Below are 16862 nucleotides of genomic sequence, written 5' to 3'. Positions count from 1 at the left end.
TCACTCAAAATAGAAGAAGAGATAAAAAGCTTCCAGGACAAACAGAACCTAAGAGAATGTGTGATCACTAAAACAGCCCTACAAGAAGTACTAAAGGGGATCCTAAGTGAAGAGAAAGCCCAAAACTAACATAAACCAGAAAGGAACAGAGATGATATACAGAAACAGTAACTTTACAGGTAATATGAGGGCGTTAGATTCATATCATTCACTAGTTACTCTGAATATAAATGGGCTAAATGTCCCAGCCAAAAGACATAGGTTATCAGATTGGGTAAAAAAGCAAGACTCATCCATATGCAGTCTCCAAAATGCTGGGATCATTCCCTGCATATTTTCAGACCACAATGCTTTGAAACTTGAACTCAATCACAAGAAGAGATTTGGAAGAAACTCAAACCTGTGGAGGTTAAAGAGCATCCTGCTAAAAGATGAATGGGTCAACCAGGAAGTTAGAGATGAATTTTAAAAAATTCATGAAAACAAATAAAATGAAAACACAACTGTTCAAAACCTTTGGGATGCAGTAAAGGTGGTCATAAGAAGGAAATATATAACAATACAAGACTTTCTCAAGAAATAAGAAAGGTCTACACAACCTAACCTTATACCTAAAGGAACTGGAAAAAGAACAGCAAATAAAAACTAAACCCTGCAGGAGAAGAGAATTAATAAAGATTAGAGCAGAAATCAATTAAATAGAAACCAAAAGAACAGCAGGACAGATCAACAAAACTTGAAGCTGGTTCTTTGAAATAATTAATAAGATTGATAAACCTCTGGCTAGACTTATCAAAAAGAAAAGAGAAAGGACTCAAATCAATAAAATCAAGAGTGAGAGAGGAGAGATCACAACACAAAGAAATACAAACAATTATTATTGCATATAGTAACTATATGCCAACAAATTAGGCTATCTGGAAGAAATGAACTTATTTCTAGAGACATATAAACTACCAAAACTGAAATAGGAAGTAATAGAAAACCTGAACATCCATAACCAGCAAGGAAATTGAAGCAATAATAATAAAAAAAAAAAATCTCCCAACAGACAAGAGTCCAGGGCCTGATGGCTCCCCAGAGGAATTCTACCAAACATTTAAAGAATTGATACCTATTCTTCTAAAGCTGTTTCAGAAAAGAGAAACAGAAGGAAAACTTCCAAACTCTTTATATAAGGCCAGAATTACCTTGATCTCAAAACCAAACAAAGACCTCATCCAAAAGGAAAGTACAGATCAATATCTCTGATGAACATGGATGCCAAAATTCTCACCTAGATACTAGCTGATAGGATCCAAAAGTACATTAAAAGGATTATTCACCATGACCAAGTGGGATTTATTCCTGGGTTACAAGGGTGTTTTAATATCCAATGTGACAGGATACAAAATCAATGCACAGAAATCAGTTGCATTTCTATACACTAACAATGAGACAGAAGAAAGAGAAATTAAGGAGTCCATTCCACTTAAAATTGCACTAAAAACCATAAGATATCTAGGAACAAACCTAACCAGAGAGGCAAAGGATCTGTACACATAAAACTATAGAACACTCATGAAAGAAACTGAGGAAGACACACCAAAAATGCAAATTATTTCATGCTAATTGATTGGAAGAACACATATTGTTAAAATGTCTATACTATCTAGAACAATCTATACATTGAATCTATACATTCAATGCAATCCCTATCAAAATACCATCAACTTTTTCACAGAGCTGGAACAAATGATCCTAGAATTTGTATCGAATCAGAAAAGACCCTGAATAACCAAAGGAATATTGAAAAAGAAAACCAAAGCTGGTGGCATCACAATTCCAGACTTCAAGCTCTATTACAAAGCTGTAGTCATCAAGACAGTATGGGACTGACACAAAAACAGACACATAGATCAATGGAATGTAATAGAGAACCCAGAAGTGTATTCACAACTCCACAGTCAAACAATAACTGAGAGAAGCCAATCCAAAAGGTGCATACTATATTATTCCAATGATATAACATTCTGGAAAAGGCAAAACTATGAACACAGTAGTTAAAAAAATAATCAGTGGTTTCCAAGTGTTTAGAGGAGAGGAAGGGATGAGTAGGTGGAGCACAAAGAGCTTTTAGGGCAGTGAAATTCTTCTATATGATACTGTAATAGTAGAAGCATGTCATTATGTGTTTGTCATAAGCCATATAATGGACAACACCAAGAGTGAACTCTAATGTAAGCTATGGACTTTCAATGATAACATAATATGTAGCTTCATTAATTGTAACAAATATACCACTCTGGTGCAGGATGATGATAATGGGCCAGGCTGTGCATGTATACATGGGAATTCTTTGTACTTTCTGCTCAATTTTTCTGTGAACTTAAAAATCTTCTAAAGATAAAGTTTATTTTGAAAATGAAATGAGATAATACATATGGGTTCCACATATAAGGAGCTTGGATGTCATCATCCAAGATAAGAGAGATTACAGGGCAAATTGCTGCCTTCAAGGCTGGAGAGGCAGGCAAATATGGGGAGTTCCATTAATATGGGAAGTTTTCTTGTACACTTAATTGTGTGGTTACTGCTCTCTTCTATTTCTTTTTATGTATTACTCCATAAGAGTTTCAAAAGCATTAAGACATTGGAGACCTTGATTGTTCATATATTCATTCATTCAGCAAACATTAATTAAGCTCCTATAATGCATCAGATAATGTGCTATTTCTTATGGGAATCTGAGGATGTATAAGATATAGACACTTCATTCAGTCAAACATTCAACAAATTTTAAACATCTACCATGTGCCATGCGCTGTGCTAGCTGTTAAGGATTCAGTAATAAAGGGAGCATCCCATTTCGAAAACAGTGTGACAACCACAACAACAAAGTATTGACTCCACTGGCTTTAACATGTTTCTAGTGGGATCTTCATGGTGCAACTCCTTGAACAGGTGAATTTTTTGTTTGTTTGTTGGGTTTTTTGTCATCACTCTCTTAACTTCTTTTGGACTGAATGCAACACTTTCCAGTGGGACTTTCAACACAACTTTTTGTGGACATTGCTTTTAACAAGTTAATTATGAACTACATGTTGCCAAAACCAAAGGTCAATTTTTTTCATCATTGCATTTGATGCCCCAGCAACATTCAACACAGTCTACCACACTTCTTGAAATACTTTCTTCACTTGACTTTCATAGTAGCACTCTCTCAGTTTTCCTCCCGCCTCACACTGCTCCTGCTCAAACTCCTTAACTGGCTCCTCCTCCTCTAAATGTTATATATATATAACCTCTAATGTTATGTCTGTCCCAGGATTTAGCCCTGAGGCTTTTCCTTTTATCCGTAAATACTCTCACCCTATATTTCATCTAATCCTGTGACTTTAAAAATTATTGTGTGCTTCCATTTCCCAAACTTACCTCTCTAGATGGCATAAGAAGTATAATTGTCCTAAAGTGATCCAGGAGTTTAGCAAGGTAGCCAAGAAGAGGGATCCACTCTTCCCAGTATCACAGACTATAACCTGAATGGCTCCCTATGGAACCAGTGGCTTTCTTCCCCAAAAAGAGGGAAATACATCTCATGAGCTCCACTGACTCCAGGTGTTGGGAAATTGATTTTTCCTTACAACTTTTATAAACATCCGGCCCTCCAAACCCAGACTGTCTGGGACCAACATCATGTGTTTTTCTTCACTGATAAAGCTGCTCTCTGTGTTTGTGTGATACAAACATAGAATAATAGAGGCTAGTGTCCCTACACTGGAATGCAGACTCACACTGTGCACTACTTACACATCAGTGTAGAATGGAAGGATGGAGAAATCATGCCTTCTATTTCTTTGCCAACCCTTGGCCTTTGTGAGTTTTCCTAATACAGTATATTAATTAGCCCATGCTATGGCATATTGGGGAATTCTTCTCAAACTCTGATGTCAACTGGCAGTGACCCAGAGAGGCCACACTTTATAAAATGTGCCCTGATCTTCCCTGAGCACTTAGACTCTCCAGCTGTCCCAGCACCATTTGCTTTAAAAAAAAAATCATTTTCCCCTGTTGAATTTTTCTTGGCACCTTTATCAAAATCAATTGGCCATACAAATATAAACTGTTAAGTCACACCACATGCAAAAATTCCCTCAAAATGGATCATAGATCTAAATGTCAAGGCTAAAACTATACACCTCTTGGAAGAAAACATAGGTGAAAATCTTTATGACCTTGGGTTGGACAAAAACATGAGTGATAAAAGAAAAACGTGTTTTTAAAAGATTTATTGATTTTAGAGAGAAGGAGTGCATGTGAGAGCAGGGGGAAGGGTACAGAGAGAGAATCTTCAGGTAGACTCTCTGCTGAACGTGACCCAGTGCAGGGCTTGATCTCATGACTCAGGAGATCATGACCTCAGGCAGAACAAAGTCCCACACTTAATCAACTGAGCCATCCAGTCACCCTCAAAGAAAAGAATTTTTAAGTGGGATTTCATAAAAATTAAAAATGTTTGTGTTTCAAAAGACGTTACTAAGAAAACGAAAAGCCACAGACTGGACAAAATGTTTCTGTGGAAATCAATTTTTAAAATTTCATTTAGGATGGAGTCAGTAGACCAGTAGAGGGAGCTTTTATGCCCAAACACTCATTGTCAATTGCAGACCCAACAGGAGATGCAGGTAGATACCACTTTACTACCCCCAAAGGCTTTCCTCCTCCGCCGGTCAATGAGACTTTCGCAGCCCAATCAATGAAAAGTTATTATACTTCAAAATGGTGGTTCACTCCAATGGACTTTCTGTTTATAAAGCATCCCAGCTTCCCTTTTTCCTCTATAAGAAAGTGTTCCTCCTATTCTTTGTTCTGTGCAAGTGGATTTTATGGCATGTAAATTATATCTCAATAAAGATGTTTGGGAAAAAAAAGAAACGTGATATGTAGCCCTATCTGCCTTGCCTTTCATTTATTTCTCATTTTCTATAGAACCTAGTTATTGGTTCCACTCAGAGACTCTAAACTCTTGTTCTATTGGCTCTTTGGCTGAAAGTGATTCCCAGGCAGACAGTAGTTGAATTCTGCCAGCCTCCAACATTCCCAACACCTAGGGGAATGAATACCCCAGTCCTGAAGGGGGTAGGGGATGTGTGTGGTTCACTTCAGCATTACTCTAGCAGGCAAAGCTGTGTGATGCACCTTGGTGGCCTCAGGTAGGGCTTCACAGGTTTCAGCAAGACCAAGGCCCTTTAGCTAGTGTGACAGCTTCAGAGAACAAGCCACTATAACTCAATGACTACGGTCAAACTTCTCCAGGCAAGTGTGTTTGCAGCACAAGGAGTCGGGTGTTAAGTGGGAAGAGGAGAATGTCCACAACACAAGGAGAAAGAGAGACCCAGGGGAGGGTGTCAAACCCAATCTTTGTAGGGCATTTTTCCCAAGAACTAAAGAAAACATCCTTTTCGAGTGCATATGGTGTTTTCACCAGGACCATATGCTGGACTTCAAAACAAGTCTCTGTAAATATCTAAGAGTCAAAATCATACAGAGTATATGCTCTGACCACAAAAGTATTGAATTAGAAGTCAATAACAACAAGATATTTAGAAAATCCCCAATTTTAGAAATTGAACAATATACTTTGGAAAAACATGTTAAAGAGGAAATCACAGGTAAATTAGAAAATATTTTTACCCTGAATGATGGTAAAAGTCCGATACAACAAAATTGTTGGATGTGGCTAACCTACTGCTTAGAGAGGCATTTACAGCTCGAAGTGTCAATAGTCACAAAAGGAAAAGGGATAAAATCAATAACCTAAGGTTTAACTCTAAGAACCTTGAAAAGCAAGACCAGTTTGAACCCAAGGCAAATAAAAGAAGGCCAATAAGTAAAAGAAGCTGGTGAAAGAAAAAAGAGACAAGAGAAAAATACAACAGTAAATTTTTCTGTAATCCGCACAGAATCACATGGGTTCTATATTTAAATGTATATCTGGAACCATAAAGACTTTAGGAGAAAAAAATAGAAGAGCATCTATTGAAACTAAAAATCAGAAAATCATTGCTTCTAGGATAGATTGAGGGGTGGTGAAGAACTTTTTGAGGTGAAAGAAATGTTCTATATGTTGTCTGGGCGTCTATAATCACAATATTATACATGATTGTCAAGGTTCATTGAATAACACTTAAGATCTGGATGTTTGAATGCATGTAAATCACACTTCATTTTTTTAAAGTAGGAAAAAGGCAATGTCTTGAGGAGCTTATGGTGGTAGTATTTGGGCACCTTTGGGGTACAGGCTTCGGAAGCATCCACAGCATCCTTAGTTCAGGATTCTGCTGAGAGTGATTTTGCAACCAAAATGTAGGTGAGTGCAAATGTCCATAAGATCCACTGTGGCCACAACTACACATTCCTATTCTCATTATCCAAGCCATAGAACTAAACAGTTATCACCAGAGAGCTTCTCTTCAATGCTTATCTTCTTCCACAAATCCAGAGCTCTCCAAGGGAATATCAAAATTGAGGTTCTGTATATATGGGTTTGGAAAGAAAGTCACTTCCCATAGAACTTGATGACTGGAGCTGTCACCAGTGCAAATGTGTACACCTTGCAAGACAGTAACATTTCAAATGGCACTCCAAAAAAGGAGATCATGGATTATATATTGGTTTCCCCACCCCCAAAGTATTTATTTTACAAGGCAAAATTGCACATCATGCTGGCAGATTTTTTCTTTTCATTTAAATCCACAGATTATGGATCCCAGACAGCTGGCACTGACTGCCGGATGTCTTGTTGCAGGGAGAACCAAGCTGTTATCACATTGTGGCCCTGAAACTTGCTTCCTGTGCTTTGGAGGAATGAAAGATATGTTAAAGGTCACCACTTTTGAGGGAGGAGGGAACCTGGAGAAGGCGTGAGCAATGAGTATGTGGTAAGAGTTCAAGGTGAAGAGGCTGAGCCAGAAACAAGAGTGCATAAAACTCCAGTCCTGCCTTCAGGAGATAAGGAGACCAGAACCTCAGCTCTTTCAGCTAGCTTCTGACAATCTAACAGGTTAGAGCATTCTCATTTTCTTTCAATTATTCCCGGGCATTCAAGTTTTGCAAAGTAGAGGGGAGGGAACAAAATGGTTTTTGTAAGCCTGCAACCACTTGACCTCTCTTTCTGGCTTTCTTCAGGGTCACCCTGTAATCTAATTTGCTCTCCAGTTTTTCTGGTTCCTGGAGAGTACTTCTTGGGACCCAGATTTGACCATGGCTGGATGGAGCTGCCTTGTGACAGGTGCAGGAGGGTTTCTGGGTCAGCGGATTGTTCACTTGTTGGCAGAGGAGAAGGAGCTGCAGGAGATCCGGGCACTGGACAAAGCTTTCAGACCAGAACTGCTGGAGGAATTTTCTAGTAAGTGAAATTGAGTTCATGGATGGGTAGCTCCATCTTAACCCCTGTACAGGTATGGGGAAAGGAATTCTTGTCTAGCAAATCAAGAAAAATTGTAGCCAAATCAAGTCTAATCCCAAGTCCAAAGTCATCAGAAAGGAAATCACAGGTCGTGTAGTATAAGAGATACAGGACTGTCAAGAGACTGAGTCTCTGACCCTGATCCAGAACTATAGAGGATGACCTTAGGCCACCCATTTTGGCCTCTGGATCTCTTCTTCTCATTTATAAAATCATACATCTCTACCTTGTCAACAACTCTAATGTCCTGAAGATTGTGGACTTGGAAGTTGCTGTGCAACATCTGCAAAGGGCAAGCAAACACCATTAACCTGAAGACCCTACCAGTGGCTCCCTGCCTCTCTTGATTGCCCTGGTCTTTCTGTGGCTTCATTTAGCATCTCCAGTGAAGGTGAAACAAAAGAAAGTGAAGGTGAAGCTGTGTGTGTGTGTGTGTGTGTGTGTGTGTGTGAGAGAGAGAGAGAGAGAGAGAGAGAGAGAGAGATGGGGTGGGGGTGGTGGGAGGGAGATGGAGAGGGCACTGTACAGCATGGGAGGGAGCCAGAGACAGAATTTGAGGCTCTGGAGTGTGGATTCCTCATGTGGCGTCCCTGCACATCTCTTTTTCCTATTTGTCTCTATTCATCACCGTGAGAATAGTGGCTGTAGAGTCTGCTGTAGCAGCTCACTGCTCTGCTGTGTCCCCAGAATGCTATCCCTGGTGCAAATGCAAAAGTGAGATTTATAAAACCTGTTTCATCCCTGGATCCTCAAAACAACCCTGTAAAGAAGGTAGGAAAGGGATCTCACCCAACAGGACAATGAGGAAATTTGAGGAAATTGAGGTACACACAGGTAATGTGACGTGCTGAGGCCTTCCAGTTAATGAACTGTAGGGTTCAGAGTAGAGCTTCATCACAGATGTCTCAGTCATATGGCTCCAGGGCTGCCTCTTGGCAAAGTGAGTCTTCAGTCTCTCCCACTTCCCCTCTGTGTGACCCAAAGCAATCTTTGTCCCCCTCCCAACCCCTCTGGACTGAGTGTCAACATCAGGCCCCAGGGTGCCCAGAAGACTCCACCTCCCCACTGAGAGTCCCCTACTGCCTCCCACCCTCCAGGACTGCACCCATCACTCTTATCCTCTTTCCTGTACTCTGAATATCTCAAATGTCCTATTTTCTCTACCTTCTGCTTCAATGGTGTCTCTGATGAACACACATGAACACATATGAGCAACTTCATCTGTTTGTAATCCTTATGGCTCAAAATACTTACAGTCTGACAGTTGATGCTCACAAAAAGGCAATGTTCAACCTAGAAGAACAGTTCCCCAGTGTGACAAGTCAAGTGATGTCAGGGATGGATAGGGGCCTCTGTAAATATCACAGTGGAGAATCCTTTCAGTGGTCTTTCTGTGTAGGCACTGTGCTAAGTGTTCTTTGCATGTCAACTCATTTGCTCCTCATAACATCCCTGTGGAATAGGTAATGTTGTCCTCCTCTTCTTGATGAGAAAACAGGCGCAGAAAGGTGTCTTAGTCTGTCAAGGCTGCTGCAACAATATACCACAGGCTGGGTGGCTTAAACCCATCAGAAATTTTATTTATCACAGTTGTGGGGCATAGAAATCCAAGGGCAAAGCAGGGTCATGCTCTGGTGAGAGCTCTCTTTATCTAGTTCAGAGCCTGTGCCTTCTTTCTGTGTCCTCACATAGTGCAAGAGGTGAAGGATGTCTCTGGGATCTCTTTAATAAGAATACTGATCCCCTTCATGAAGGCTAAACCCTTATGACTTGATCACCTTCCAAAGGCCCTATCTCCTAACTCCATCACATTGGCATTAGGATTTCAACATTGAATCTAGGGGACATAAACACTCATACCATAGCAAAGGCTAACATGTTCAAGGTCTCACAGCTGAAAACTGGCAAAGCTGGACCTGAACCCAGAAGATCTAACTGCAGCGGCTGTGCTCTTAGCCACTAACTTGTCTGGTAGCTTCTCTTTGGGCTTCCTTACAATGCAGCCCACACCACATAAGCCACTGTATATTCAGGCTATGAAAAATCCTCATCAAGTCCGCAGAGCCTCAGAGAGGGAGGGAGCTATGCTTCCACTGCCAAGACACCAGCAGTGCCCTCTGCTGGTCTCTTTACACCCCTGCAAACTAATAGGTTGAGAGTCCTTTCCTCCCCTGGCTTTGGACTTCTCACTGCTCAGCAGATCAATTCCTCCCAGCCTGTCTGCTGAAGCCTGCAGCAAAGAAGAGACAGAAGAAAGGAGGGGAAAAGGCAGAGGTGGAGACAAAATCCGAGAAAATCCTACTGATTCCCAGCAGCTTTCCCCTACCTTTCTCCCATTTGGGGGCATTCTTGGAGTTGCCCAACAACGGGAAGGAGCCCAGGACAGAGCAAACTTGGCAGAGGCTTAGGGAAAGCAGATGGTTCTTCCAAGTTGTAGTCCAGGAAGGAAATTTCCCAGCCCTGAATTTTTCACTCTGAATTTCTCTCTCACTGTTCTCTGGCCTCCGATTTCAGTTAAATTGTCTTATCCTTTAAATACACAGACTTATCCTTAATCTGCCTCAGAAAATAAAAGCACTAGTCCTGCACTTGGGTGACAGGGGAGAGAGAACAAAGCTCCAAGGCAGGAGGCAGGTTTGGGTCTTCACTGGAAGTGTGACTTAGACCTGCCCTTTAACCTGTCTCTGCCTCAGCTTCTTTGCCTGTATAGCGGAAATCTGAATACCTATGTCATGAGATAGCTGTGAAAGAAAAACCAGAAAACTGTGAAAGGAGTGTGCAAAGTAGAAAGCACAAAATATGTGTAGGGTATTAATCCAAACTGTATGTAGCACCATGTTGAGTTCACAGGCTAGTTTGAGGCGATGGTGTGACTGGCAGTGCCACTTCCGGTGGATTTCAGAGGAGCTAAAGGTCCTAAGGCCCTTGGCTAGGTGGCCAGAATGTTAGTCCCTTGGTGGCTGACTCATTTTCAGCATTTTTTTATAATAAATTTATTTTTTATTGGTGTTCAACTTACCAACATACAGAATAACACCCAGTGCTCATCCCGTCAAGTGCCCCCTCAGTGCCCGTCACTCATTTTCAGCATTACTCTCTGCTTTAGATGATATCTAATAAGGTTTTTTTTTTCAGTTAACCTCTCATTTGGGCCATCCCAAATTCCCTGTTACTGGCTCCACTATCCTTCTGGTCAGCTAAGCAGGAAATATCTGGGCTGACATGGACTCCTCCTCTTCCTCTCAGACTATCTCCAATAAGAACCAGGGCATGTGTGGGTAAGGTCTGCAAAGTTGAGCCTGTGTATCCCTGCCCTTCCCTCCTCCTGCTGTGGGAGGCCCGGTTCCATCCTCCTCCTCTGAACTTTGGTGCAGACATTCTGAGTAATCTCTCGATTGCTTTGCTTTCTCTTAGATGTACCACATGGACCCATTTTAGGCACTGCAGCCAGGGTTAGCTTCCTGCACCACAACTCTGTTTCTCTTCTTGTTCCAAATCCATACATGATTCCTCACTCCCTACAGAATTAAATTCAAATTCTTTCCTCTTATACCCATTCTTCATAATCACCCTACTATCCTTAATGAATTTTATGAACTTCTTATGAATGTCTTTAACAATTTTTATCCCAGGCATACTTGACTCCTCACTGTACAAATATAATTCTTCTCCTCCTCCTCCTCCTCCTCCTCTTCTTCTTCTTCTGAATAAAATGGAGTAGAAATGGATGTTTGCTCTTTCCCAATAAATGCTACACATACTGGTCTCTGTGTTTTTGTTTACTTGTTCCTTCCAAGGATTGGTCTCCCCACCCCCACCCTCCTCCCAGTGTACATGTCTTTGAAGATCTGGGTAAATGCCACTTTTATCAGGAAACTTCCAGATCCAGAAAGCCTTCCCATGACCTGACTTATGTTCACACAGAGCTCCAGAGCAAGACCAAGCTGACCATGGTGGAAGGAGACATTCTGGATGAGCAGTGCCTGAAGAGAGCCTGCCAGGGCACCTCAGTTGTCATTCACACCGCCTCTGTCATTGACGTCATGAATGTCATTCACCGAGAGACCATCATGAATGTCAATCTGAAGGGTATAGTATCCCAGGGAGGGATATGGAGTGAGGTGGGCAAATGAGGCTCAGAAAATAGAACAGGAATGGAGAAGCCCCCATCACTGAACACTGCTGAACCTGCTCCAGCTTTTTCTTATCACCACTGAGAGCTTCCCAGTGGCCTGGGAGTGAAGGGCCACAGCTCCCAGCCAGTTTCCCTCAGGTAGGACTTCTATGAGGGATCTCCAAGCATAATAAGAACATCTAGCACCTTCCCACTCACATCAAAGGAAGATTCCTCTCAAGAAACCAGCAAAGCTAGCTCACAGCAGTCTGACAGGACAGAATTACCCAGGACATGCCTTTCCATGATATCTTCTTAATGATAATAGCTTCCCTTTATCCATAAGAGTACTTCTTCAGCTCACTGCTGGCTTTGCTATTAAAGGATACTTTAGGGGATCCCTGGGTGGCTCAGTGGTTTGGCGCCTGTCTTTGGCCCAGGGCGCAATCCTGGAGTCCCGGGATCGAGTTCCACGTCAGGCTCCCTGCATGGAGCCTGCTTCTCCTTCTGCCTGTCTCTCTCTCTCTCTCTCTCTCTCTCTCTGTCTATAATAAATAAATAAAATATTTTTTTTAAAAAAAGGGTACTTTATAGCTAGGTGCCCAAGGTACACCGTCCTTAGAGCCTCATCCATAAATGCCTGGTGGCTCTTTCTGGATTGCGGCTTTTCAATCTACTTTAAATCTAGACACATTCATTTAATGGATTAGCTTAAATCCCTTATTAGCTAGGCAGGTAAAGTCATCCTTCTGAGCCCTGGAGGCCAGTCTCTCTAGGACCACAGAACCCCAACCCCCACTCCCATCTGGCTTCCATGACCCTGCTTTACAAAGTTAGTCATTAGTCTACTCAGAGGCTCCTTTTCTTTTCTTTTCTTTTCTTTTCTTTTCTTTTCTTTTCTTTTCTTTTCTTTTCTTTTTTCTTTTCTTTTCTTTTCTTTTCTTTTCTTTTCTCTTCTTCTTTCCTTTTCTTTCTTTTCTTTTCTTTCTTTTCTTCACTTTCCTTTTCTTTTCTTTAAGATTTTATTTAAATCTTTAAAATATCTCATGAGACACACACACAGAGGCAGAGACACAGGCAGAGGGAGAAGCAGGCTCCATGCAGGAAGCCCGATGTGGGATTGGATCCTGGGACTCTGGGATCAGGCCCTGAGCCAAAGGCAGATGCTCAACTGCTGAGCCACCCAGGCATCCCAGAGGCTCCCTTTCTGAAGCAACTCATTGCTTCAGGGTCTCCAGGCTAACGTAGCACCATCTCAAAAAAGACCCTTTCTAGCTTCTGCTTAGCCATACCCTCACCACTCCCACACTTCAAGGAGGGTACTAGATTAACCAAATTTTCCATTTTGGCCGCTTGGCTAATTCCTGCTCTCCTGGACCCCCAACAACAGGGGATTTGACATCGCTGAGAAGTGTTAGAGCCATCAGTTAATTAAAACTAATGTCATTTCCAGGTTTCGAAGATACTTCAAATAACGATAATTTCCGCCTCTGCAGGAAAATTAACGCCAAATATTCTCAGCCTCTAGATTTGGTATTTTTTTTAACGAGGCTGTCTCTCCCGAAAATCAAATTGCACAAAGCCTTTAAAAGGGATTTTTTAAGAGAGAGAGAGAGAGAGAGAGAGAGAGAGAGAGAGAGAGAAATAAAAACAATGTTTTGCCGGGGTTATTCTTTCTTTCTTACTGGGAAGGCGCTTTGCATTACCTCCCAGAGCTGGGATTCTGCGAGATCCTCCCGTTATTGGTGTTAACCACCAGAGGGCACACTCCTCCTCCGGGTTCTCCCCCAAACTCCCACCTACAAGGCCAGAGCCAGGCTCCAGAATACTAACTAAAAGGAAGGTTTGTCACCCCCACTTTTCAGAGCTGGGTAAAAGGAGTAACAGCCAGAATTAGGAGTGGTCTTTGTAGGGAACGCTCAATCAAGACTAGGTAAAATTCCAGTCCATATTCTGAGAGTATGACCTCCGAATTTTTTTTTTTATTTAAAATAACCTGTTTTTAATGAGGTGGTAGGGATAAGTGATAATTTTTTAATCTCTCCACTCAGCAAGATATGAAATTGCAACCCTCTGTCCTTTTCCAAAATTAAAAATACACACACAAGTCCAGGAAATCTGAAAGCCTAGAAATTCTTGCTTTCTAGAACTCAGATGTCGATTTCTTCTCATTTTTGCATTTTTCCCATGGCTATTGCATAGTCAGATCTTAGCTGGAGACACAGAGGAATGCACTTCTGATCTGCAGTAACCACCTCACTGAAGGGGGAAGGGGTGGACATGGCCTGTGGGCATGGTTGGCCCCTTGGGTTATTTGTTGACACTGACAGTGTGCTCCTCATGGGCAGGTACTCAGCTCCTGTTGGAAGCCTGTGCCCAGGCTAGTGTGCCGATCTTCATCTATACCAGCACCATAGAGGTGGCTGGGCCCAACTCCTACAGGGACATCATCCAGAATGCCCACGAAGAAGAGCATCTTGAATCAACATGGTCTGCTCCCTACCCATACAGCAAAAAGCTTGCAGAGAAGGCTGTGCTAGCTGCTAATGGGTGGGCTCTTAAAAATGGTGGCACTTTGCATACTTGTGCTTTAAGGCCCATGTATATCTATGGGGAAGGAAGCATATTCCTTTATAACTATATATACAAAGCTCTGAGGAACAATGGCATCCTGACACATCACAGCAAGTTCTCCATAGTCAACCCCGTCTATGTTGGCAATGTGGCCTGGGCTCACATTCTGGCCTTGAGGGCCCTACAGGACCCCAAGAAGGCCCCAAGTGTCCAAGGACAGTTCTATTACATTTCAGATGACACTCCTCATCAAAGCTATGATGACCTCAATTACAATTTGAGCAAGGAATGGGGTTTCTCCCTTGATTCCAGAATGAGCCTTCCCATATCTCTGGAATACTGGCTTGCCTTCCTGCTGGAAATAGTGAGCTTCCTGCTCAGTCCGATTTATAAATATCAACCCCCCTTCAACCGCCACATGGTGACTTTGTCAAATAGCATATTTACCTTCTCTTATAAGAAAGCTCAGCGAGATCTGGGGTATAAGCCACTCTTCAGCTGGGAGGAAGCCAAGCAGAAGACCACGGAGTGGATTGGTTCGCTGGTGAAACAGCACAAGGAGACCCTAAAAACAAAGACTCACTGATCTGAGGATGGCAAGGATGTAGACCTAGATGTTGTTGGGAGAAGTCTATCAAGCTCATCCCCTCTGGTTTCATACAGAAAGAAACAAGGGCACAAGCCCAGGTCCTACTGTGTTCCTTTTCCAAGATGGCCACCTTCCTATTTTTCTCCTACTACCAGGAACATTCTCAGCCCCTGGCCCACCTGGAAGTTTTCTGTCTTCCCCACACTCCATAGGACATACAAGGAGATTTGCTGTAGCTGCTGGTACGAAAGCTGCAGCTGCTGGTCCTGAGCTATTCGGGCCTCTTTCTTGTAGAGTTTTGCCTATGAGCTCCATTTCCTTTGTCACGTGCAAAGCATTTCTTATCTTTTACAAATTCTTATTCCCGCATACAGCTCAAGGAAAAGAGTAATAAATGTTTTAATGCCTAATCTGGAGGATGCTGTGGTTGATGTGAACACATACCTTCCTCCTTTCCCCATCCAGTTCTAGGAATCATTATTTCCTATTTAGAAAAGCAGTGTGGAATGGAGGTGGACAGAAGTGTCTGGAAAGGGGATCACGACTAAGCACCTGCTATGTTTCAGGCAAATATCACTTCATTTAACCCTCTCCAGAAACCTCTGAGGTAGGGATTATCACTGCCTTTTATTGATAGGAAACTTGATCATCAGTTGCCACTAACTGCTAAGTGACCAGGACATTTAGCCCAGGTAGACTGAATTGAAAGCCCCTATCCTTGCACTGAATCTTGCAGCTGGAACTGCCTAAATTTACAACACAATGGGGGTGGGACAGAGGGGTTCGTCAGCAGTGCAAGACAGCACCAGCGTGTGGTGGTGTGCTGCTCCTTGGGAGAGCCTGGGTCACCTCCTTCTGGGTCACCTCCAGCCCTGTGCCGGAGACTCCCTAGGACCCAGGAGAACCCCTGAGGGGCATCTGGGAGGGTCTGCAAGCCCTTGCAAGATGACCTGGGCAGGGGAAGGAGATGCAGAGATGTAACCAGCCTTTACTGCCAAAGCCAGGGTCCTTAAAAGGCCCCTGGGACACACCTGGGCCACCCTGGCAATCCACAGCCCGTATTTAACCTTTCAAAACACACAATGAAACCACACCATGGAAAGTAAAGGGGACAAGTATGAACCCCCCTAAAACTTTGGCTCCTACCCAGTGCAAGAGGTAAAGGTCTACTACCCCACACCTTCAGAATCAACTCCTCCCTACTCTTTCCTCCTCTCCCCAACTCTCCCTGACACTGCCTGCTGGGATGAAGCTTTATCCCTCTATTTCCTTAGCCTCTGTGCTTTCCTTTCCCCTTCATCATTGGCCTGTGGTCCTTCTCTGTCCCCCTCAGGAGAGGAGGTCAACTGAGGCAAGTTTAGGGACTTAAAGGATGACATAGTCATCAACTGAACAGAGGACCAAGAGTCAAAAGAAACAGTGCCAGGGCTGGCAAAGACTGTGTGGCCTGAAGTGGGTGAGGAGGTGGTAGTGGGGCTCAGAGTGTGGGAGGTGATAGCTGTCTGTCTCCAGACCAGGCTATTGCCTGCCTTTATGAACCTGAGCCATGGCCAGAGTCACACCTAACATTCCCATGGCTTCTTTCTCACCCAGTTCAAATTGAACTGAATTATGAATTCAGTTCAATTTGATTCCCACAAAGGAGATATTTAGGCTTTCATTCTAAGGAGAAAGGGGGAAAAAAAACATTCTGGTGGGGGTGAAGTTTTCTGTCACTAAAACCTAAGGGCCAGAGGATCAGCAGGGGCCATCCAAGTGGAGCAGGCCCAGTGGATGAATGAAACACTTCATTCTGCCCTCCCTCCCCACCCTCCCGTGCTCCCACAGACCACCAGAGACAGCAGCTGGCCAGCACCTGTAAGGTGCACATTGCTTTATGTGTTTGTGCCAGAAGCCAAGCAAGGGAAGAAGGGTGGTGGGATCCAGGACAAGGGCCACTCAGCTGAGTTTTTAGCCTAGTGAGATTCCATACCTATGAACCCACCAGGGCAATCTCATAGGGAAGGGAAGGAGCATGTTGGCCAGAGGGCCAGCATGGGCAGTGTGAGCAGAAGCACAGAGAAGGGTTCTGAGCAACTGGCAGTCTAGCTGAATAAGCAGACAGGCCTCGGAATGTTTGGGCTCGTGAAGTTGGCCCC

At 43.0% G+C, this 16862-nt stretch overlaps 1 protein-coding gene and 2 long non-coding RNA genes across 8 annotated transcripts in view; 2 read left to right on the top strand and 1 right to left on the bottom strand.

The window, feature by feature from the left end:
* LOC140601066 (uncharacterized) overlaps nucleotides 1-12459 on the bottom strand; it is a 121092-nt gene extending 108633 nt beyond the window's left edge. Inside the window, exon 1 of one of the 5 annotated variants that reach the window (XR_012004111.1) lies at nucleotides 3415-12459. This is a non-coding gene — a long non-coding RNA (uncharacterized lncRNA). The remainder of the gene's footprint in view (nucleotides 1-3414) is intronic. The other 4 variants (XR_012004112.1, XR_012004115.1, XR_012004114.1 and 1 more) reach the window with 4 other exon arrangements.
* Nucleotides 6884-15134, top strand: LOC140601065 (3 beta-hydroxysteroid dehydrogenase/Delta 5-->4-isomerase). Of its 2 annotated transcripts, XM_072769580.1 has the most exons (4): nucleotides 6884-7042; nucleotides 7168-7387; nucleotides 11372-11536; nucleotides 13910-15134. In XM_072769580.1, exons 2-4 carry the CDS (start codon nucleotides 7243-7245, stop codon nucleotides 14719-14721), a joined length of 1122 nt encoding a protein of 373 aa, XP_072625681.1. In that variant the 5' UTR covers nucleotides 6884-7042; nucleotides 7168-7242; the 3' UTR covers nucleotides 14722-15134. The 2 variants fall into 2 exon arrangements, with proteins under 2 accessions (XP_072625681.1, XP_072625682.1); XM_072769581.1 differs by lacking the exons at nucleotides 6884-7042; nucleotides 7168-7387 and adding an exon at nucleotides 10583-10725.
* On the top strand, nucleotides 11543-13194 carry LOC140601067 (uncharacterized). Its single transcript, XR_012004116.1, has 2 exons — nucleotides 11543-12028; nucleotides 12655-13194. It is a non-coding gene; the product is annotated as an uncharacterized lncRNA (long non-coding RNA).
* Nucleotides 15135-16862: the final 1728 nt, after the last annotated feature.

The sequence above is a fragment of the Canis lupus genome, chromosome 12, assembly GCF_048164855.1.
Source record: "Canis lupus baileyi chromosome 12, mCanLup2.hap1, whole genome shotgun sequence".
In the NCBI taxonomy this organism is placed as follows: Eukaryota; Metazoa; Chordata; class Mammalia; order Carnivora; family Canidae; genus Canis; species Canis lupus.
Note: the sequence above shows the minus strand (reverse complement) of the source record. Positions and strands in the feature narration are given on the sequence as shown.

Excerpts from the sequence above, each read along its gene's own strand:
- LOC140601065 (XM_072769580.1), top strand. The coding sequence starts at position 7,243 with ATGGCTGGATGGAGCTGCCTTGTGACAGGTGCAGGAGGGTTTCTGGGT. Across the intron at positions 7,388-11,371 it reads ACTGCTGGAGGAATTTTCTA|AGCTCCAGAGCAAGACCAAG; the intron begins GTAAGTGAAATT and ends ATGTTCACACAG. Across the intron at positions 11,537-13,909 it reads CATGAATGTCAATCTGAAGG|GTACTCAGCTCCTGTTGGAA; the intron begins GTATAGTATCCC and ends CCTCATGGGCAG.